This window comes from Nanorana parkeri, unplaced genomic scaffold (assembly GCF_000935625.1).
Source record: "Nanorana parkeri isolate BGI_ZX_2015 unplaced genomic scaffold, ASM93562v1 scaffold199, whole genome shotgun sequence".
Classification (NCBI taxonomy): domain Eukaryota; kingdom Metazoa; phylum Chordata; class Amphibia; order Anura; family Dicroglossidae; genus Nanorana; species Nanorana parkeri.
Window position 1 is genome coordinate 97,547 of NW_017306467.1, and position 22,719 is coordinate 120,265.

Genomic DNA, 22,719 nt, shown 5'->3' on the forward strand with positions numbered 1-22,719 from the left:
ATATATATATATATATATATATACATATATATATATACACAGTATATACACACTTTTTCTTATTTTCTTATTTTTTTAATATTTATTTATTTGTTCTTTTTTTAATAATATGTCACTAATGGTTAACTTTTCATAACCTGCCAATTTAGTATAGAATGTGGAGTAACTTTTTGCCTGCATGCCAGCAATTTTATGTCGTAGCATGGGATCTGTTAATTGTATTTGCACATATTGATGTAAGTCCAACTCTCTTATTAACCAAATATTTTGCAGCTGTCTTCTTGTTGACAGAATACTTTCAATATGCTCCCCCCTCTCTAGTGGTAGAGCTGCAGATTACGGCATCTATTATTACACCATAAGGCTGATTCAATAAAGTAGTTCAAAGAGCAATGATAGAGTATATTAATCTTTTGTAAGCAGAAAAAGTCTTTTAACTGATGGGACTACAGTAAACCTCTAAATCAGATTGGCACATTGTCACCGCTGTTTGCACTGCTTTTTTTTTAAATATAAGCATGTATAACTGAAAGGGCATGGGGCTGGTTATGTATTAAATATTCCTAGCACAAGTACTTCTGTGTTGTTGATATCTCTTTGAATCAACTCATGTGAATGAACAGTATATAAAAGGTAGCATAATGTTCCTATAGGATCTGTGTAAGCATAGGGTACCAATCAGCTTCTCTCTTTCATTTTCAAAGCTTAACTGAGCAAACTAAAAAGAGAAGCTGATTGTTTGCCATGGGCAACTGCTCCAGATTCTGTCTGCTCCAGGTTTCTTAAATTTCCCCCACAGAGTCAAATATTAGCTGGTAAATAACATTTGAAGGCCATCAACCTAGAGAAAATAATGATATATTGCATAGAGGATTAAATGGCATTTTAGTATAAAGCATGTTTTTGGGAGAAGCAAAAAAGTGAAATCCTGTGAATGATCTGAATTCGTGCACAAATTGTTCCTAAAATAGAACCAACAACACTTTCTGTAGCTGTTGATGTGACACAGCTTTAAAAGCTGTTTATTCCATTCCTGTTAAAAAGAATTGCCAGTTGGCATCTACATTTTTTGCTTGTTTTGCTTAAACAGCCATTTTCTAACCACATCCTAGAATTTCAGAGAAACTGATTTAGTTTTGGCTATTCCAGAATAAGGATCTTCTTCTGTTCAATGTGTGTGTGTGTGTGTGTGTGTGTGAGGGGGGGCGTTAATTAAGTCCTGTGTTTTGGATCATTGTCATGGAATGCGGTGCAACTTTTTTGAGCTTTTAAAAACAGACAGACATCCAAGCATTATGTTGTATAATTTCCTGATATGGCTTCAAATTTATTGGTCTCTCATGATTGCAAACCACCCAGACTCTAGGACTTAAAGGAGAACTATGGGGTCAGTGTTTTTCCCCAAAAAAACACTGCGTCCTCCCGTTACCCTAAGCTCAGTATACCGTGAGCTACAGCTCGCGGTATACTGAGACGCCGCAGCCGGAGCGGATCCCGACGTAGATGATGGGATCCGCCCAGCTGCTTGAGTGACAGCTGGCTCTGCCTATCTAGAGGCAGAGCCAGCTGTACCCGCCCCCTCCCCCGTCCGTTCTGCCAGTCAGTGCTGGCAGATCGGAGCGGGGAGAGGGGAATCCAGCCCCTCCCCCTGTCACGGCAGAGAGCCGTGACAGGATCGAGAGGTGAGCGAACCTGGTATGTTTTCGCTCACCTCCCGATCTACTGAGCCGACCTGTGACAGTCTCATTGTCACAGGTCGGCTAGAACTATGAGGTGAGTGGAAATCACTCAACTCATAGTTCTCCTTTAATGCTTAATAGTTGGTGTGAGATTTTGTTTTCTCACAACTCTGTACTTATTACCAGAAGTCTATGCCATACCCTTTCACTCATTTTTGAGTAACAACCACAATTGAATTCTTTAAAATATATTCCTGACTGTGGACTGATGGAAGCACAAATCTTTGGAAGTCTTTTGTAGCTCCTTCCAGTCTTATAGACTTCAATAGCTCTTCTTCTGAGATCCTCTGAAGTCACTGTTGATTTATTATTTCCCATGTTTTGTGTTCATGGATACCACCCTGGGGTCTAGTTTAATAAGATGGTTATGAAGAATGTCACCAGCACACCGAAGATCCTTTAAGAATCACACAATGTTAATTTAATCGAACAATTTGTCAGAATCGAAACAAGCGCTTTCAGGACCTCGCAGGGTCCCTTCATCAGGCATTAACATCATTTAATAAGAGTCACACTGTACACAGATCACTATCAGGGTTATTCACATAATGGTAAAGAGTTTGGAGAGGGCAGGAGAAGTGAACAATCTAGGACAACTTAGCTGAACTGGAAAGTGAGCTGAATGTGAGAATGTTTCCAAATCAGCTATGTTGTCCTAGATTGTTCACTTCTCCTGTCTTCTCCAAGCTCTTCACCCTTTTGTGAATAACCTTGTATGTGACTGGCTGAATTTAGGCCAGTTGGCATCACTAACAATCTCTTATAACCTCACAGGGGGACAAGACCAAGACAATAGAGCACTGCTAATTATGTCTCCTTCCAAAGCACCATCGGGATTGAGCCAGAAAGACCTTCAGGAAACCATTGTGTATTTCTACTCTCTTCTCAGGTAAAGGAAAGGTGAAGAACAAAGGGGGTAAAGATAAAAAAAGGGCACAATACAGAAGCAATAATACGTGGTAAAGAGTTGAAGCATACTGGCTGTGTTGTGGATTAAGATAGTTCATCTTATATTTACTGACAAATAATCCTTTGCATCTGAATATAATCATAAAACCAGGGCCATTGACCAAGGTTTGCATCATAAAGACCTATGATGCTACCAGTGAAGCAATCCTACAATAAGCGGATTGTTAACAAGGCCAATACTGAGCTGTAATTATCGTAAAACTGAATATTTCTTGCTGAATGAACAAAGGTGCTGCTATATGTGTGAGTTTTGTTGATGGAACGCATTCATTAGCTTAGCTTACCATTGCGACATTTCCTGTGTCAGCAAACACGTACTTTCACTGGAGTTTTAGAATGGCATTTCAAAATTCAACATGAAGGCACTTTTAGTGCAAAACTACAGTAACAAAATATTCAAATGACACTTTATAAAATTATAGAATTGACGACAAGAACGTTATCACGTATGCTTTAGTAAATGTGAATGTTTATTAGACGAATACAAGTGGGCTGATACTACAAAACAGTCAGACTGGTATCCCATATGTACAGTAATAATTCAAAGTGAAACTCCAAGGAGAACATTTTTTATTTTAATAGAGTGCCAAGGGTTTTGAACATCTGTAGAGTGTTTATTAGGGCCTGTTCACACTAGCCTGTCCGGTGAAACACTGGGTTTCAGCAGAAGGTCTAGTGCGTTGTATTAACTCCGGTAGGGTGCGTTGCATAACACACTGCCGGAGCTGTCACTGTTTACATTTTTTTCTTTTCTTTTTTTTACTTTATGTGGAGTGTACAATGTGTACACTCCATGCAGGTCCCCGCACAGCAGTGCAGTACGATGCACTGCCAAACGATGAACTTCAGTAGCATACATTGTGCTGCGATAATATGCTAATATGCATCATGATTGCATTTTATCGCAGTGCCCCATCCACTGCGTTGTAGTATGAATGTGGCACATAAAAAACAATTATTTTCTATGTGTCCAAGCGGTGACCTGTGTTGATCCAGTGCAGTACAATACAGGACCCCGCTAGATGTGTGAACATGCCCTTACTGTCTGTGTACTCACAGGGGAAATTTCAGATATATTGTTGTCACCAGGGCAGGAAGTGAAGAGAAAGCAGGGGTGCAGCAGTAAGGAAAAAAATGTTGGTGAGTGGAGGTGGACTAAAAGCATTTTAGTTTTTTTTATTGCTGTGTGTGTACTCTTTGGAGATGTCTCCTCACTTCCACTCCCATTGACAGTGGGAAAAGTTCCCCCATTTGGCAACATTTTGCAATAAAAACTTCACAGAGGTTCTAGAGTAAATGTTTTGGCTGGAGTTATACTCTAAGTACTACAGACACATAACAAGGATGTTATATTACATACAGTAGACTCTACTGTGGTTAAACTGATGTCCAGAGTACTCAACATAATGTGTCATAATAGGTGACTGAATGTGCATACCCGCAGAGGTAGTGCATGGTACACCAGAACTAGAAAGGGTGGAAATGCCGCCCTGGAAGCAGGCACAGAGTGAACTCCAGCACCCACTTGTTTGCTGTGATCAACAACCTTATTTAACCTACAAGCCTGTTTAGGTAAATTAGCCTATTGAATATACTGTACATGAGTCTGGTTCACAGAACCAATTGGACTTTCCAATTCCGTCGTAACCAAATACACAATTGCAAGATATTGGTAAATTATCTGAAATAATTGCTGTGGTCTAAAATATGACTTCTGAACAGTTTAATCCGGACTGATAGCAAGATATAAAAGAACCCAAACACTACTATGATTATTGTTCCAGTCTAGTATACACTATAATATGCAGTATATACAGTATAATATACATAAATACTTTAGTAATCATGCAGATAGTGAAAAACATTTTGCAGAATGTTTCTTGTGTACAATTGCACAACACTGCCATAGTGAACAATTGGTATGGTTATTCTTAGAATACATTTTAACCTTCTTCTAAAATGGTTTTATTGAACTTTAGATGTAAATTTTTCTGTTAGATCTGATGTGCGTGATTTGGGCATGACCCTCATTTTGGATCTGCGAGATTGCACAGCCAACATGGAGGCTTTCCTAGAAATGCTTCACAACAGCAAGGTAACAATGACATGATGTTGTTCTATGCTGCTTTTTTTGAGGCTATGCATTAGTGATACAAGTCTTACAGGTACACTGTATGACCAACAGTTTGTGGACAGCTGGCTATCATACCTATATGAACTTGTTGGACATCTATTGAGCACTAATATGCAGTTGGTCCTCCTTTGGGGCTGTACCAGCCTCTACTCTTCTGGGAAGGCCTTTTATAAGATTTTGGAGTGTGTCTGTGGGAATTCGTGCCCATTCAACCATAAGAGTGTGAGGTCATTTACTGATGTTTGGTGAGATGACCTGGCAAGCAATTGGCATTCCACTTCATTCCAGTAGGAGTGAGGTCCGGGCACTGTGCCTGTAGTTTACTTTACAATAAACTCATGAAACCATGTCTATATGGATCTGGTTTAGTGCACAGGGCACAATCGTGCTGGAACAGAAAATACCCTTACCCAAACTGTTGGGTTATGTTGGAAGTAGGAATGCACCAATACCGATACTGATATCGGTATCGGTGCCAATAAAAAGCATTTGCTCCGAAACATACATCGATATTGGAAATTCCAGTCAGAGGGAGTTTCCCTCTGAGTGGCAGTGCCGCAATGGAGCATGGAGCATGTCATGACCCACCTCCCAGCTTACTGATTGGCTAAGAAGCCTGCTCCATGCTGCCTAGTGGCACTGCAACGCAGCCTGGCTTCCTGACCAATCAGGAAGTCAGGCAGCAGGTCATGACCCGCCACTGGTTTCCTGATTGGCTAGAAAGCCAGCTTGTCCCCATAAGGAAACCCTTTCTGAATAATGCCATGTAGCCAACACTGGAACTAGCGCGTTTGTTTAAACAAACGTTATGTCATTCAGTCAGGGCTCATCTAGATCTTTTGCAGTGTGGTAATGCGCATTATGTTGCACATTAGGCATGACAGTGGCTTAGTGATTAGCATTTCTGTCTTGCAGAACTGCCGGTCCCCGGTTTGAATCCTGGTCAGACACTATCTGCAAAAAGTTTCCATATTCTCTCTCTGCTTATGTGGGTTTCCTCCCACACCCCAGAGACATGCTGGAAGGTTAATTAGCTCCTGTCTAAATTGGCTCTAGTATGTGTGTGAGATAGGGACCTTCAATTGTAAGCTCCTTGTGGTTATGAATGTGTACACATGTGAATGTCTACATACACATCTGATGTGAATGTAAAGAGCTGCGTAAGTTGTCAGTACTATATGAATACCTATAATAAATGAATGTTAGTTGCTTTAAGGCTGCTCGTGTAAATGAATGAGCTGCCAAAAGACCATAACAGGTTGAAAATGAGACGTGACCCTTAATTGTAACTACTGTTCGCTGCATCAAATGTGCTTTGGGGTGCCATTCAAAATGAATGGCATCACAACACAGTACAGTAATGCATGTTATGTGCATAACTGCACATTACTACAATATGTTGGTGTATATGGGTCCATCTACTTTATTTTGATTTTGGCATAAATCTACATTCCCTTTGCCAAAAAAAAATATATACAGGTGAAACTCGAATAATTAGAATATCGTGCAAAGTTCATTTATTTCACTAATGCAACTTATGCGGTGAAACTAATATATGAGATAGACTCATTACATGCAAAGCAAGATAATTCAAGCCGTGATTTGTCATAATTGTGATGATTATGGCTTACAGCTCATGAAAACCCCAAGAACCCCAAATCCACAACCTCAAAAAAGTAGATTATTACATGCAATCAATAAAACAAGGATTGTACATGGAACAATATCGGACCTCTGAAAAGTACAAGCATGCATATGTACTCAGTACTTGGTTTGGGCCCCTTTTGCGGCACTTACTGCAATTACTTTTGCACGATATTCTAATTATTCGAGTTTCCCCTGTATTTCTGTTGACCAATGTCAAGTAAACAAAATTAAATCATGTCATGTAATGTTCTCTGACAATAAAACATGAAACCTTTGAAGGGGGTGAAGACTTTTTCAGAAACTGTTTTAATTTAAGCAAACTAATGAAATGTTTCTGTCTACAGGACACAGTCCATGGTTGTATAAATCGCACCTTATTTGTTTATGATGCAGAGAATGCTGCTACAGTTCAAAGTGACCTTCAACAAACACAGGCAAGCACTTTGTACTATATATAGTAATGTGTTACATTGCACATCATTAAATCAACAGGGAAGTAAGTACACAATGATGCATCTGGGTGCCACACCAAAACTGCTCGTCCACAGGCACAAAGACAGTCATTGATGGAAGTGTTTTGACAGTTCACACGTGTTTCTGTTCATCAGTGTTTCCATAGTCCAGCAGTTTTTCCTGGACCACGAGGCATGACTTTAAGTAAGGAAATATTCTTCAAGAATGGAAATTTCTTTCGGTGCTGTGTTAACATCAGACTATTTTTAATAGATTTATTTCTGAACAGATACCAAAATAGCTATATAGCTGTCTGTATATGTGCAGCAAGCTAATTATCCATATTATATAGTTCTTTTCGTTCTTTTCTTAAATAGACCCTTACACAAGGGATTCTGGCCATGCTTATACAGTAGAAGGATAAATCACACTCTTAGAGTTTTTAAACAGATCTGTAGGAAATGAAATGTTGTTGTCAGGAAAATTAACTGTGATTCATAATTATATTGAATGCTTTTACCTTTATTTCCTTTTTACCTGAAATGCACATCCACTATGTATCACATCTTATCAGCTGAATTCAAGCAGAAGGGAGAATATCAGGCTAAAGCAGATTTTCTCAACCAGGGTTTGGTGGAACCCTAGGGTTCTTCTAAAGATTGCTTGTGGTTCCTTGAACAATTTCTGCCTCTCAGATAAGTGACACTGACAACGATGTTCTTTTTAACTATCTTATGGGGAGGATTCTTCCCAATGACCACAAATGTAGGCAGCATTCTTCCCACTGAGGTACCATGAACTGTAGATAGAGTAAATATTAGCAGGGGTTCCCTGAGACCAGGACGTTATTTCAAGGGTTCATCCATGTTAAAAATCTTAAGCAAGGCTGAAAAAGAACTTTGTGCATCCTGTGAAAGGATGCCTCATAAGTGATGGGTTTCTTTCCCAATGGCTTCTACACAAAGGCCATGTGGACAATATCATTTAATAAGTGATTTTGGTTTTATATTATCAGCTTTATTCTGACCCCTAAGCACTCTTATGCTTGCCGTGCAAGGTGGGTATAAACTTTTGGATATGAAGTTTTGTGGCCTTAAGATGCGTTTGAGGTTAATGTTGAGGCGTACCGCAGGAGTAGGCACACATCGGCCCTCCAGCTGTGGTGAAACTACAAATTGCACCATGCCTCTGCCTCTGGGAGTCATGCTTGTGGCTGCCAGATTCTTGTAATGCCTAATGGGATTGGTAGTTTCACCACAACTGGAGAGCTGAAGTTTCCCTACTCCTGGCTTTGGGTATGCAGCATCTATGCTGTTTTCTACAAAAGTATTGTTTGGAAAATAAGGTCATGTCCAGATGAGAAAAAAAAAACACAGACCATTCACACTTTGCCATCTTGCTTCACTTTTGTTAATCCTATTTGTTCTGGTGCACCGACAGCAAAAAAAAAAAGGCGGGGGTTCAAACCCTCTCCTCCATAGTCCATAACTAGAAAGAAATGTTTTGGCTATACAGTAGTGCACTAGTGGGCATGATGTCATCCATGGACATGCGTTGTGTAGGGCAGCCCATTCAAATAGATAAACCAGATCTGACAAAAAAACAGACATACAGCATTTTTCTGGCGTAGTGCACCACAAAGTATTGCAGTGCGTTACCGTGCTTTGTGGTGCTTTGCAAGACATGTGTGTTAAAGCTTTGTCGCCTTAGTGTGTTGGGATACTGCAGCACACCTTGACGCCAAAGTGTAAATGTGCCCTGAGTAAACTGCCATTTTTTTTCAATGTCTTGATCAAGGGATCAGCACTCGAATTTTCACGCACAATCTGATGGGTGCATATTCATTAGAATGGCTTGTATCATGTGAAATGGCTTGTATCATGTGACTGTACACTCCTGGTATACCTGTATATCTATCTTGCATGTGTCGTAAATGTATGATCTACTGTTGCTACATACATCATTTGTATTGATTTTACTACTTCTTGTCCATGCAGGTTGTATTAGTATCAGAACTGGCAAAGTACGTTGGGGCTGAAGAGCTCCCAGAAAACCTTGGAGGAGAGAAGCCTTATGAGCATGCTGAATGTGTGAGGAGCCAACGGGTGAGATACAGTAGTGCACACACTGAATTTTATATGGGATGTATAGGATTTGTACAGATTATGCAGGGCTGTATGGAAAACTGAAATTAGGTGCTCTGTTTCCTAGTAAATTACCAGACTCCTCAGCAGAACTGGCATATATTTCAAAGACACTATTAAATATTGATTAAAATTAAAGAAAAAAGCTTAATGGGCGTGTCCCTGAGACTCCTATCATCATCTCCTGGCCCTAAATACCTGTCAATCATACCTGCACTCACATCTGTTTGTCTTGTATAACTGGCCACTTCATTTTAGCCATGGAAAGGGGGAAATTTAAGACCAACCTTTCCTCAATTGTGTCCATCTATGGAACCTAACTACACGTTGTCTTCCAGCCTTTTTGTGCTCAAATTCAATGCTTGCTTCCAGTTTTCTTCCAGCCATGGTGTGCTCAAACTCAATGCTTGGTTCCAGATGCCTTCCAGCCATTGTGTGCTCAATCTCAATGCTTTATTCCAGTTGCCTTCCAGCCATTGTGTGCTCAATCTCGATGCTTGGTTCAAGTTGTCTTCCAGCCATTGTGTGCTCAAACCCAATGCTTGGTTCGAGTTGTCTTCCAGCCAGTGTGTGCTCAAACTCAATGCTTGGTTACAGTTGTCTTCCAGTCATTGTGTGCTCAAACTTAATGCCTGATTCCAGTTGTCTTCCTGCTATTGTGCACTCAAACTCAATGCTTGGTTCCAAGCTCAGATGATGCCAGAGATTCTACCAGTTACAACAGTATAAGCTGTCTGCACAGTCAGACCCCCTTCCCATTATTGACAAGTATTGGGCAATGAGTCATGCAGCTTAGGAGCTTCCACTAAACCTCAAAGAGAAAAGCCTTACATGTTGGTGTAAGAAGACAACAGAGGAAAAACAGAGCAGCACTTTGAGCTGTATTTTGCACATATGGGAACAGAGGAGAAACAGAGCAGCACTCACTTTGAGCTGTATTTTGGACATATGAAAATTGCACAGATTAAAGAGAGCCGTGTAGGAAACTGACATTAACCACCTCAGTCATTCCTTATACATCTCTTGACTGTAAAATACACCAGTGCAAAGTAAATCCTGATTTATGAATGGCTTGGTCAAAACCAGATGGTTTGTAACATAGAACACAGACAAAAATAACCAGACGGCCACATCTGGTCTGCTGAAGTTTGTTTGGCTCTCAGACATCCCTGAAAAAGCATTGTGCTTATTTTTTACTTAAAGAGCAGAAGCATATGTTGATATTTATTAGTTCGATATGTTTTTCTTCATAAACTTTACAAAGATTTAATAAACCCTGATCTGTAAACCTTGTTTTGCAGACAGGAAGATCCCACACGGGTGGGTGCGGAAGGCCAGACTTATTCAGCAGTGATTGATTACATGAGGGAGGGGAGAACTGTGCGGTCTAGCAAATACTCCCATTTCCTTTACTGCAATTATACTTCTATAACTGTTGCACGGAGGGCCCCCTGTATAAAGCTGACCTTTTTCAGTTAGGCAGAGAGCAATATGCATCTGTCCAAAGATTTGGACAGATGCATTTTGCAGAATTCATCTTTCACTGATCTGACTACAGAAAAATGAAATCTGGCAGAATGCTTGAGTTACTGCACTGTTATGTATTATGATTGCTCAAAGCACTAAATATAAACAAGTACATAGACAAAGATGATCTTGTACTGCCCTACCCAAAAGTAAGTTCACAATAACTAATAGTTCTCACTGTAAAAAAAATGGTGTGGTACTTTGTTGTGATTCAGGCACACCTGCTCAAAAACAGACCTACATTGGGTCCAATAATGTAGCTAAGTGCCAGGAATAGTCAAAATGTGCCATTTTAAGACATTGTAACACGTTTTGGCTAAAATGAAATTCTAATCATCGAGGATGTGTTCATCACTACATAATTATTTTTTTTTAATATGCCAAGGGGACCCTGACATCTCACTTGCACAACATTGTTAAATCTGAATTCTGAAATGAAAGCAGCCTCAATATTACTTTAGTTTCATAAACAAGATAGCAAGCACACATAATCCAATAAAGAAAGGGATGGCCTACACAGATGGTGTGCATCGTTTAAATGCAAAGTTATATTGTTCTTACCCACTATATTACCTACCTTGTGTGGAATTGGGAAAAATGTTGTCTCTGATATTCTTTTGGAAGCTTCGGAGTAGACGGATTCTTGAATTAAAAATGTATTTCATTCCCATGAAATGAGAAATATTAGTGGTGATCATAATGCTGCATTTCCAAGCCCTGCATATGGCTTCTGACTGAGGTCATCACTGTGCTATATCCTCTGGTAAGCATGCTCATACTGTTGAATGACAGCACCGTTTAAAACAGTGGAGCTCTGATTGACTCATTTCACAGCCCATCTCTCTTCCAGTGTAAGTGCTACAGTGCTTGAAATAATAGCAGGTTGGTATTAGGACAGTCAGATTCAGGTATTTATACTAGTTTTATGTAAAAAATATATTTCAGGATTTAGTTTTTTTACTTGATTTAAGTTGCCTGGATTTTAACTTTCAAGTAAACTCATGCTTTGTCCATGAAGAGAAAAGCAATAGATTCACTACATTGTAACAGTTGCTGGAGTTGGAGCTTACACAGGGAAAGGGACTCCCTGTGTGACAATTATGACTGTCCTAATGCTGTCATGTGGAGTGAGTGACATGCTTCTCCATACCCAGAAGTACCAGGTATCTCATTTAGGCTGTTGGGGGTCTTTAAACAACCCTTTTAATTTGCCCTGAATGAGTAAAATAAATGTTTGATTTATTGAAGAACTCTGCTAAGTAGTGTGTGTATCTCCTCTGGCTGCACAAGAAGCAGGTTAAAAAATAATATATTTTCTGTGAAAAAGAAATGTGTGGCCACCCTCCTTCTCAGCCCATCACTGATGAGCAACTTGCTCTGAACCAGGAACAAAACGTTGAAAGCTCCATGGAGCCGTAGCATTATCCTCCACCAAAGTTGGATAAAGAGGAGAGGGGGAACACAGAAAAAAAGTGTTTCAGGATGTCGGGTCCTGGAGTTTCTGGTCTCCCATTGCAAGGAAATGAGTTAAAAGTTTTAAGTGCTTCAACTGAGTGATTCACATTCAGCTACACATGTTAAGCTGTGCCTATTTCCATTGATGCCATTGTAGCTAACGTTGTAGCCAGCTACAACCATTACGTATTTCAGGATTGTTTTAGGAAATGTTGATGTCTGTGTTGTAACTTTAGTTAATATCACTCTGCCTTGTTCTGTGTGTGATATTTGCTCTACTCTCTTCCATCAGTCTCTCAGCAGGCTCCACACATTGTGCTGTGATGTGCTTGAGTCACTGGAGAAGGTCACACAAGAGGTCAAAGCTGACACTACAGAGGTTTGTCATCATAGTTAACAGATTGTTGGAATTTTATTTTATCCTCACCATTTTTAAGGGTTACCAAACGTGAAATGTAAACATTATAGTTATATCCTGTCCATGTATGTGAAAGAGTTTATAAGACCTTGGTTTACGAGCATAATTCCTTCCGGAAGCATGCTTGTAATCCAAAGCGCTTGTATATCAAAGCAAATTTCCCCATAGGAAATAATGGAAATTCAGATGATTCGTTCTACAACCCAAAAATATTCATATAAAAATGATTACAATACTGTACTGTAATATAATACTGTACGAAATATAAAGAAAAATAAACAGATTACCGGTGCCTTTCACTATCACTAACGAAATCACTGCTATCTCTTGGCTCAATGGAATCTTTTTCATTTCGTGAAACCTTAAAAAGGAATCTATCCAATGTGACATTGCATTGTCGTTTAAACAGACTCATCGCTCGCACTGCTACAGCCTTATTCGGTGGTGCTTTTCTACAGAATTTTGCTCTTATTGCAAGACATTGCTTGTATATCAAGGCAACATTTTTCAGAAATGTTTGCTTGTCTTGCAAAACACTCTCAAACCAAGTTACTTGTAAACCAAGGTATTACTGTACTTTACTAAGATTTGATCAAAAAGGAGATATTTCCCTTCACATACAATTTTAAGGTGAAAAACAGAGAACACAGCATTTACCAGGATTTCTACATGAATGTGATTTAATCTTCATCTATATCATAGAAATAAAAAAAAAAGACAACGTTATTTAACACTGTGGGAGTCCAATATGGCCCAAACAAAAATTATTGATTGGGCCCTAAGGGTTAACAAACATTTTCTTACAAATGTAGCTTGCTTTTCACAACATGGGATAGCTTTTTTCCCAGATTTATCTGCAAGGGTTTTCTGCATGAACAAGTTAGCAGGTACTTTATAATATTCTTAAAATCCATGATATCAATAAAAATTAATTAAAAAGTACTGATTGATTAATCTGACCCTTGGTTCTCAACTGGTGGGTCGTGACCCAAAAGTGGGTCCAACCCCGTGTTCAGTGGGTCGCTGCATGCCTTCCACTTTTTTAGGTGAGAGGCTGCTCAGCCTCCACCTAGCAACGCACTGTCAGTTCTCACACCAAGCAGCCATTCAAAATATGCTGCCCGGCGCAGAGTGTCAGCTTGAGGTGGGATGATTGAGCTCCATCCATATGTGCATTGCTTACAGCTCTCTCACATGTCCTATAGAGGTGCCTGGACCGGACTGACATCAGATTCTGGCTCCCAACACCTCTACAGGGTGCTCAAAGGAGCTGTACAAGCAATACACATATGAATGGAGCGCCGTTACAGCACTGCAGCCCACACTGCACCCCATGCTGAGGATCCACTCCAATTCTCATAAGATATGGAGACTAAGTAGATCTTAAAAAATATATATAAAATTTTTGCTTTTGAGTGTGTGAGAATGTGTCTGTGCTTGTGTGTTTTTGAGGGCCCCTTCACACTAGTACAGTGCGTTAATCGCATAGTACAGTGCGATTAACGCACTGTACCACGCAATCGCACCTACTGTGCATTTTGGTGCGGGAGGTATGTTGCGTTGCCATTCATTTGAATGGTACCCCAAACGCACCTCCCACCCACAGTTTGTACACCCGCACTGGAACCCGCGGTACCCTAATGCCGTGCGTTTCATTGAAGTGTGACTTGGATCGTGACTTAATGACCAACGACAAATGTGGGTCCTGAGGTTACACAGGTAGAAAACCACTGATCTAGACAACATGTGGTGCATAGGGATGGCTGCCAGGAATGATTTATATGTAGCACTGGAGGGTACCTGCTAAAAAGAAGAATAAAACAAGAATATCAAGATGCTAGAAATGTATTTATGTAGAGAGTTGATCAGTGCAAGGATTAATTGATGCAGTTGGAATTTATGAAATAGAGTTTCACTATATACATTTATACATTTCCCCTGTGGCTAATGCTAGAAGTACTGATCAATTAGTCTAGACAACACAGGAGCTTGATTATAGAGTTAGAGATAAGATTAGAGATTGTTTCCCCCTACCTCCTCTCCTACCAAAAAAAAATAAATCAAAGCACACCTAAAGCTGTACAAATCAGAGTAAGATAAATGGCATGCACCCTTCAGTACCATAACATACCTTTTGCTGACTGCCTTTCCAAAAGAATGTACACAAAAAAACACTTTGAGAACCCTATGCCCATGTGGCAGTACATGAGTTTGCCAATAGGATGCCCAGGTACTAAAATCTGCATTGAGGGATGCAGTGGGGGAGCAAACACTTTGCCTCTTATCTGAAAGTTCATGTTTTTATGGGTACACCAGGGCAGCCAGGAATTCTAACTGTATAACATTGAATGGCACCTGCTATTTGTATGTGCTGTCACTTTAATTTTTAAAGCAATAAGTTATGCTTGCTTTACAAAAAGAAGAATAAAACAAGGATACATGATATGCCTGTGGAAATTATGGTTTGGTTATTTTCTTCAGGACATTAAGTGGTTAATTTCTCATCACCGAGATGCCATGAAGAAAACACTGACTGATGATAGATTGCAGAGACTGCAGAGAGATGGAGGCACTCTTGTTGCCAGTCTCCAGAAATCATCTTACTTAAGGTATAACCCAAAGTTTCAAATATGTCAACTTTACTGTGGCTTATCGACACTAACATGGGGTTATAACTTTTGATTCATTTGTATTTAACAGGTTATATGACCCAGTGACTTTTGACTTATATGAGAGAGTAGACGAAGCTTTACATAATCTTGTCCGACTCTCAAATCAAAAACTGCAAGACCTTGAGGCAAGATTGCCACCACAAGACCGCCAAGACAGAAGTGAGGTAAAAATATATATATTATTAAAATAATATCCCGTATATGGGATAAGGTAGAGAAAAAAAAGGAATAATATACAGCACACACAAATACACACAAACATACACTGAGTGGCCAGATTATTATGACCACCTGACGTTTGTAGGCAAATTAGCTATAATTAGCTATAATTTCACGCTGAAGTTGCTAGAGGGCCAGACCATTATAAATAGGGAAGCAGGTTGTTTACCACGACAGTAGAAGTGATTTGTTTCTGAAGATATGGGTAAACAACGCGATTTAACAGCCTTTGAACGTGGGATGATTGTTGGCGCTCGGAGCCATGGAGCGAGTATCAGCAAAACAGCAGAATTCGTTAAATGTTCAAGAGCAGCTGTTGTTAAAGTGTTTAAAGACTGGACTGTCAGCCGAAAATCTGGGTCTGAACGTGCGAATTGTGGCTGTCAGCGACTAGTCAATGTTAGGGCAGAACGGAGAGTGGCAAGACTGGTACAAGACAACAGAAGGGCAACAGTGCAGTGTCAGATTCCTCGCATCACCTTTCAACATCTCGTGGAGTCACGAGGCGGCCCAACGAAGTCATCTCGTGGATTCATCTCGTGGCCCAACGAAGTACTGATGGGGTGGTCATAATAATCTGGCCACTCAGTGTATATTCTGTATGTCACCAATCACTGTATATCAGTAGGGATTATAAAGGGATTGTCATCTACAAATCTGCAGAGCAATATTGCAGCAAACTGCTTAATAGCTATAGCTTACAGGAAAAATATGGCCATTTGAAACCTGCTACTTAAATCTGAACTCCACTTAGGATTTATTATACATACTTACATTGGTCCAGCTTGGCCCAGCTGGGGATCCTGTGAAGCACCAAAGGAGCTGGAGCTACTACAGTGCGAAGAGTGATCCAACGGGTCTTGTACTGGCACTGTGCTCAGCAACTTTCCCTCTGCTCTGAAAAACAGTGATCTCTTACTCAGCACAGCGGCCATTCCGAGAACATCTACAATTTTTATCAATGAATACAAAGCATTCTTTAAATTGAATGTGGGGTGGATTATGACTTCACGGGAACTGTAAGATCAATGTGGGAATTGTAGTAGCTCTGGCTCTGACAGTGTTTTACAGGATCCCTGTGGGCCGATCAGGTATGGCAGTTGTATACTTACATGGGGCCAAGCTGGCATTATGTACAGCAGGCACACTTACACCACATAATTCTGACTGACAGCCTGGCTAATGCAGAAACAGAGCAAGCGTAGCTCACCTATGTCATGCTAAGAACTTTGTAAAGCTGGCCATACACTGTTAGAATTTCAGCTGACTCCTTCTGACGAAATGTAAGCTGTGTGTGACTGGACTTTTGTTGAAGGAGCCTGAAAATTGTGGGGCAAACAGTGACTACAGCCAGTCAGTTGCAGTAACTATTCATATATTCTGCCAGCTACGGTTGTCGGCTGTCTGAATAAAATAGCCTGGTGTGGAGGGATGAACCGAGATTTCCTTCTTGATCAGTCCGCAGGGATGAATGAGAAAGAACTACCAGCGTATGACCAGCTTGAAGTGAAGCTGAAGCCAAAACATGAATTTTGTAGTTTTCGATAGAGGGGAGAGGAGTTAGAATTGCTGTCTGTGTTCCCATTAGGGAGATTCTTCCCCTCTATTTGTTCTGGTGAACATTATCACTGACAGTGAAAGTAAAAGAAAATCCCAAATTTTGGGTACTTACAAGAACAAATGGAAAATCTTTCAATGGGGACAATAGTTTTGGTGACCCTGCTGACCGCCAGGGATTTCACTCATTTTGGAGGGAATTCTGCTCACTTACTGTTGTGGCTATCAGACAGGAAGTGAAGGGAAACCTCCCCAATGAGACACAGATGACAAAGAAAAGCTGACAAGGGTTATAACCCTCCCTTACGCTATCCAAAACATTTTTTAAAATGGTCTTCAGTTCTAATTTACCATTAACATGGCAGTTAGTGTTTAGTTGGGGTGAATCAGTAGTTGAAAAAGCATCCTTTAGTTTTTAACATAAACATCGTCAGTCAGATTTGGACTGTGTTTTACTAATTATTCAATTTTACAAGGTACATTTGTAACTGATACTTTCAGCTTCCTGTTTATGAATATTTATTGTACTTGTAGGATACTCAGAGTCTGCTTAATACCCTGAGACATGGAGATATGAAAATGGAAATGATTGGGGAGGCAACAGAAGAGGTAACTCAAGTCCTATGTTACAATGACTAAGCTTATTACTGCACGCTTACTCAATGCAGACCTTGTTAGAGTTAGCTTGTAACATCAGTGGTTATTCAGGATCCTTTAGGCACAGAACTTAAAGTGAACCTTTTATTTGCCCATACAGTGAAAAGCAACAGGGTCACTTTATCCCCAGCCTTACCAAATGCACAAACTTACTTTCTCACCTCTCTGTTGCTGCTTGGAGCAAGGGAGGGTTTGCCCTGCATAGGTTTTAACCCCTTCATGACTGAGCTAGTTTTCAGTTTCTGTTCATAAAGGACTGACACACTTTTTACATTTTTGCTGTGTGATTCTTCCACAGCAGTAATATACTTTCTTACTAAATGTACCCACACATATTATATATTGTTTTTTAGAGGACAGATAGGGTTATATAATTATATCACATATGTGTACCTAACCCCTCACTTAGTTTGAATAAAATAAAAAAATTAGGAAAAAAACTAGAAGAAAACACTTTTTTCACAAGTTTTGATTATTATTATTTTTTTAGAATTTTTTAATATTAATTATAGTATAAAAAATATATTTATATATAATTTTTATTTTCCTAATTTTGTTTTACACTTTATTTAATTTTTTTTACACTTTGTAAAAAAAAAATAAAAAAATAAACTTTTTTCTTCTTGTCAGTTTATATCAAGCAATCACTATGAATGCTTGATAAATTAACTTTTTTTTTTAATTTTTGGCTATTAGGCTGCTCCAAACGTAGGAACAGCGAATAATAACCTTAGAGACTGATCCTGACTTTAGTCCGATTCAGATCTCACTAAAAGCTCTTTGATCGTGCCTAGACGATCAGAACTGATACATTTCACTCAAAAGATATACATGGTATCTTTTGAGTGAAATGTATCTAAACATCGTGCTCTCGAGCTGTCAAAACAAATAGCAGAGAGGTGAGTCACTGCTACCTCTCTGCTATTTTCAGCTGTCAAATACAGGATCTCAAATTGCGGTCCTGTATTTGCATGTAACGGCTTCATTCTTTCATTAATGAAAGGAAGAGGCTTTTACAAAAAGCTTAATTATTTCATTAATGAATGCCTCAATACTGAGGCATTCATTAATGTCTGGTAACTGCTGAGAATCAGCAGTTACCGGCATTACAGAGCCTGATATAACTCGTCACGTACAGTGTACGTGGCCAGTCATATAGGCACAAAGTGCCGGGACGTACACTGTACGTCTCCCGTCACGAAGGGGTTAAAGCAGAACTCTGGCCAAATTAAATCTTAACCCTTGCAGTGCAGAAATAGCCCCACTGCAAAGGTTAAGATTTGATTTACCCTGGGTTCTGCTTGAAGTCATGACTTGGAGCTTACACAGGGGGAATGACCCTATCTCCATGCCCTCTCCCCAAAATAGGTGCCTGTGCAGCCAAGCACAAGTGAGTTACATGCTCCCACATACCCAGAAGTAATGGGCATATTTCTTTCCACCCAGCAGTCTAAATGAGTTGTTAGGAAAGTAGGTAATGTATTTGTGCTGTTGGTGGACCCATCATTAAAGTGAACCTGTTGCTTTTGCCATGCATAGAAAAAGCACAGTTTTGTTCGTGCAAACCTCACGGCCTTGCTAACCCATTGTGCTTATATCATGCTTGTGTTGTACATACAGTATGCACTTAGAAATATCATCAATACTTTCCCATGTTACTGCAGCCAGAATCAATTTAATGTAACCATACGAGTACCATGTTACATGCAATGAATTGTATATGGTACTAGATATGCCATTGTTTTAGGGGTGCCTGTTCCTGAGGCTCATTATCCATTCTTTCCTGACTTTAATTACTCATTTGTAACTAATCCTGCTCCACATCCAATACAAACTTTAGCAGGGGATGAATAATGTGCATTCTTCTTCTCTGATTGATTGACAGCTATATGTCTGGAGCTGTGTGAGGTCACATTGTAATAAACTTTGCATGTGAACAGTTGCCTGCACAGTCACTGCTAAAGCTGAGCAAAGTAATAGAGAACAAATAATTTGCCCCAAGCTGAATAAATTCTGTTATGGAACCAGGGTCATGCAAGTTGCAGAAAAGTCAGGCAAGGGTTGTATATCTAGATCTGGGTTGACTATACGCTATATTCCAATGAGCCACCCAGAACTGTGTTGGCATCTAAAAGGAGAATGTAGTTGTTGATGATGGAACATCCAAAGTGCAATAAGTAGTATTTAAATTGTACTTTGCTGTCACTGTGCAGTACTACCTTGTGAAATGTAAAAGAGTTAGATACAAGGTTATATTATCTAAAAATGTTGTATGATAGAAGTACCATTATATAAACTTAAATAATATAATCTTATGTGGAAGGGTTATTCCTGGAATCACCTTCCAGGAGCTAGAAAAACATTTGTTGTGTTTCAGAATAGAACGTTTTTTTACTTTTACTTCATTCGTTTGTTTGTTCGTTCACAAATTTGTTTACTTACTTTGAGGTTTTAGCATTCTGAAACAGATAAGTTGAGATGACGAGACAAAGTCACTTCAAGGTTCAATGAATTACTTACACCCTCTGCTATTTTTTGTAGACACAAACATTAGAGGAGTATCGTGTACCATTTCTAGAACCAGATGGTCGCAAGTCAGAGGTTGGCGTCAGGATCCGTGGTCTAGAAGTCAGTAGTCGAGAGCTAGCGGACCGTACCTGCAGCCCACCTCGTGGCCATGTTCTCAGCAGAGGTGATGGGAGAGGACCAGATGCCCCTTGGGGGGGTATTCCAAAACTGGAGGGAAGAAGGTGAGCCTATACCTCACTAGATATTGATGTCAGGTCTGTATAGACCTATATGTATAGACCTAATCTATGGTAAAAATATGTGTAAAAAAAATGAGAATGTATTCATAAAACAAAAAGCAGCGTAGTGGAACTTTTATATCCAACTCTGGCAACAGTAAATTATACTTAGACACAAACTTTTTTTTTATAAAAGGTGTATCAATTTATTTTTTATCTTTGTGCAATAAATTCTAAAAGACATGTTCAACACCTTAAAAACGTGCATTACACAGATACATTGTCATCCTTTGTCATTGGGCTTTTTGTAATTTATACAGATATCACAAGGATAGGTGTTTTTCCATAACAGTTTTTCTCTTGGTCTGGACCATATAGTTCCATTTGAAACCACTGTAGATGTAGATTATACATTAATCCTAGTATCAATGCATGGTATTGCATAAATTATTAAAAAGAAGAAGCATTGTATTCTTCACCCATCCGCCAGACAATCTAGGTAAAGCTCCTCTGCAACCAAGTGTCCCCCAGCAAGTGTATGTGGACAGGGCCTTTTGTAGTGAAGGCCCTCTCAGAGCTGAGCGAACCACCCTACAAACATATATGGGTGTGGGGTAAACATTTGCAGAGCTGTTCATTATACAAAAGTCTAACATTTACATTCAGAGTCAAGGAGCACAGGAATTCCCTATGCTCATCAGCTCCATCTAGTGGTCATAATGCAGTGTGGATGTAAAAGTCAGATTGTTGAAGAACAAACAACTCTGTGAACGTTTAATAAATACACCCTATGTGTTTGAGTTCATCTGAATTGATTATTTACCTGGTGAGATACATATATATACATATATTTATGTATATATACAGTAGCTGACCTATGGAGAAAAGGGTCCTTGTGCAAGATTTTTTTTGCCCCCCCCCAAAAAAACAACCTACAAACACAGCGCTTTCCTCCCGCAGCGCTCGGCCGGTTTTCACTTTCTATCCTCCCCGCTGGGACACAGAGCAGCGCCCAGCGGGGAGGAAAGAAAGCAGGGATGCGTTGCTGTATCTGCAGAAACATTGCATTATTGCTCTCACTGCGATGTTCGAGGCGATATGTAACATGTGCATCACAATTGTAGTTTTTCGCATGCAGGCGCTCCGACATGTGTGTATCTGGGGGGTGGGGGACTTAAACATTTTTTAAACATTTTTTTAGTTTTTTTTACGTTACTTTCATTTTTAAACACTTCGTTTTTTGTACACTAACCCTATTGGTATTACATAGGGGGTGTGACAGGTCCTCTTTATGGAGGCATCAGGGGTCTTTTAGACCCCTAATGTCACCTAGAGACCCCAAACAAGCTGAGGAAGCAGAGATCTGCTTTCCCAGCTTCTTGTCCTGGCTCTAAGAGCCGGAGACTGTGTACAGTGACACCGGAAGTGATGTAATACACAGCACATCCGGGTCCAGTGATCGGAGGAGAGATCAGCGGTTGGAAGCTGCTGAATCGCTCTCTGATCATTGCGGGGAGACCCACCGACCCAGTGGCTGCTGCGGGCAGGGGGGCGCCGCCACACAGTACAAACGACGGGCTGAAGGGACAGGTGGCTGTTCAGATACCAGATCGATTGTAAGTTACACACCAATCACCTGCTGTTAAAAGTAGTACCAAGAGCACTGCTGCCGAAGCAGCCATGTTCTTGTTTTAGCTACTTCTGCGGGCCGCCGTCTATAGGCGTACTGCGGCCCGGAAGTGGTTAAAGTCCATTTTTTCCCCCTTCCCCAATGTTAATGTTAGCACTTACCTTAACTGATGTCTCTTAATCCGATCTTCTTCTTTCCTGATGTTTTCAGCTATCCCTCTAGCACTGCGGCGGCTCTCCGATCCAGCGCTGACTCCTCTGTTCTTGCTGGCACTTCCTGTCCCACAGTGTCTGCATGCGGGTGCACGTGTCCATAGACTTACCTTGTGTCCCTCCTCGTCTCCCAGCCAAAAATCCGAACTGTGCCCGCCCCAAGATGCTTTGCTGCCGACCGAGCAGTTTCGGATTTTCGGACGGGAGTGCGCGGCAAAGACCACCCACTGGTGGTCAGTGGGGCCCCCTGGACCCTGGTTGTGGGGGTCTGTTGTGGCCGCAGCTGCTCCATCCCTCTGCTGCCTTTCTGCACATCCAACACTCCCAGCCAGTGGCGTAGCGAGGGGGGTGCTTGCCCCGGGCGAACTGACCGTGCGGCCGTCACCGCAGCTCCCTGTCAGCCTGTCCGCATCAGACCCGGCTCTCTAATCGGCCGCCGCTCGCTCCTGAAGTGGGTCCTCTGTAGGCCCCCTCGGGCGGCCCTCTACAGTGCCTGTTTAGGTGGCCACGTCTGCATGATCTGCGGGGGCCTCCAGAGG

General features: G+C 40.5%; 2 protein-coding genes across 2 annotated transcripts in view; both read left to right on the plus strand.

Moving 5' to 3' along the window:
* The window catches only part of LOC108786240 (rho guanine nucleotide exchange factor 40-like), an 11,232-nt gene extending 1,510 nt beyond the window's left edge, over positions 1-9,722 (plus strand). Inside the window, exons 3-7 of the mRNA XM_018555489.1 lie at positions 2,514-2,628; positions 4,707-4,803; positions 6,834-6,923; positions 8,940-9,047; positions 9,459-9,722. Coding sequence (XP_018410991.1) covers positions 2,514-2,628; positions 4,707-4,803; positions 6,834-6,923; positions 8,940-9,047; positions 9,459-9,722 — 674 coding nt within the window. The remainder of the gene's footprint in view (positions 1-2,513; positions 2,629-4,706; positions 4,804-6,833; positions 6,924-8,939; positions 9,048-9,458) is intronic.
* Positions 9,723-12,359: 2,637 nt separating this feature from the next.
* The window catches only part of LOC108786273 (rho guanine nucleotide exchange factor 40-like), a 34,742-nt gene continuing 24,382 nt past the window's right edge, over positions 12,360-22,719 (plus strand). The window contains exons 1-5 of the mRNA XM_018555525.1: positions 12,360-12,447; positions 14,968-15,095; positions 15,187-15,322; positions 17,469-17,543; positions 20,139-20,341. Coding sequence (XP_018411027.1) covers positions 15,004-15,095; positions 15,187-15,322; positions 17,469-17,543; positions 20,139-20,341 — 506 coding nt within the window. The 5' untranslated portion in view covers positions 12,360-12,447; positions 14,968-15,003. The remainder of the gene's footprint in view (positions 12,448-14,967; positions 15,096-15,186; positions 15,323-17,468; positions 17,544-20,138; positions 20,342-22,719) is intronic.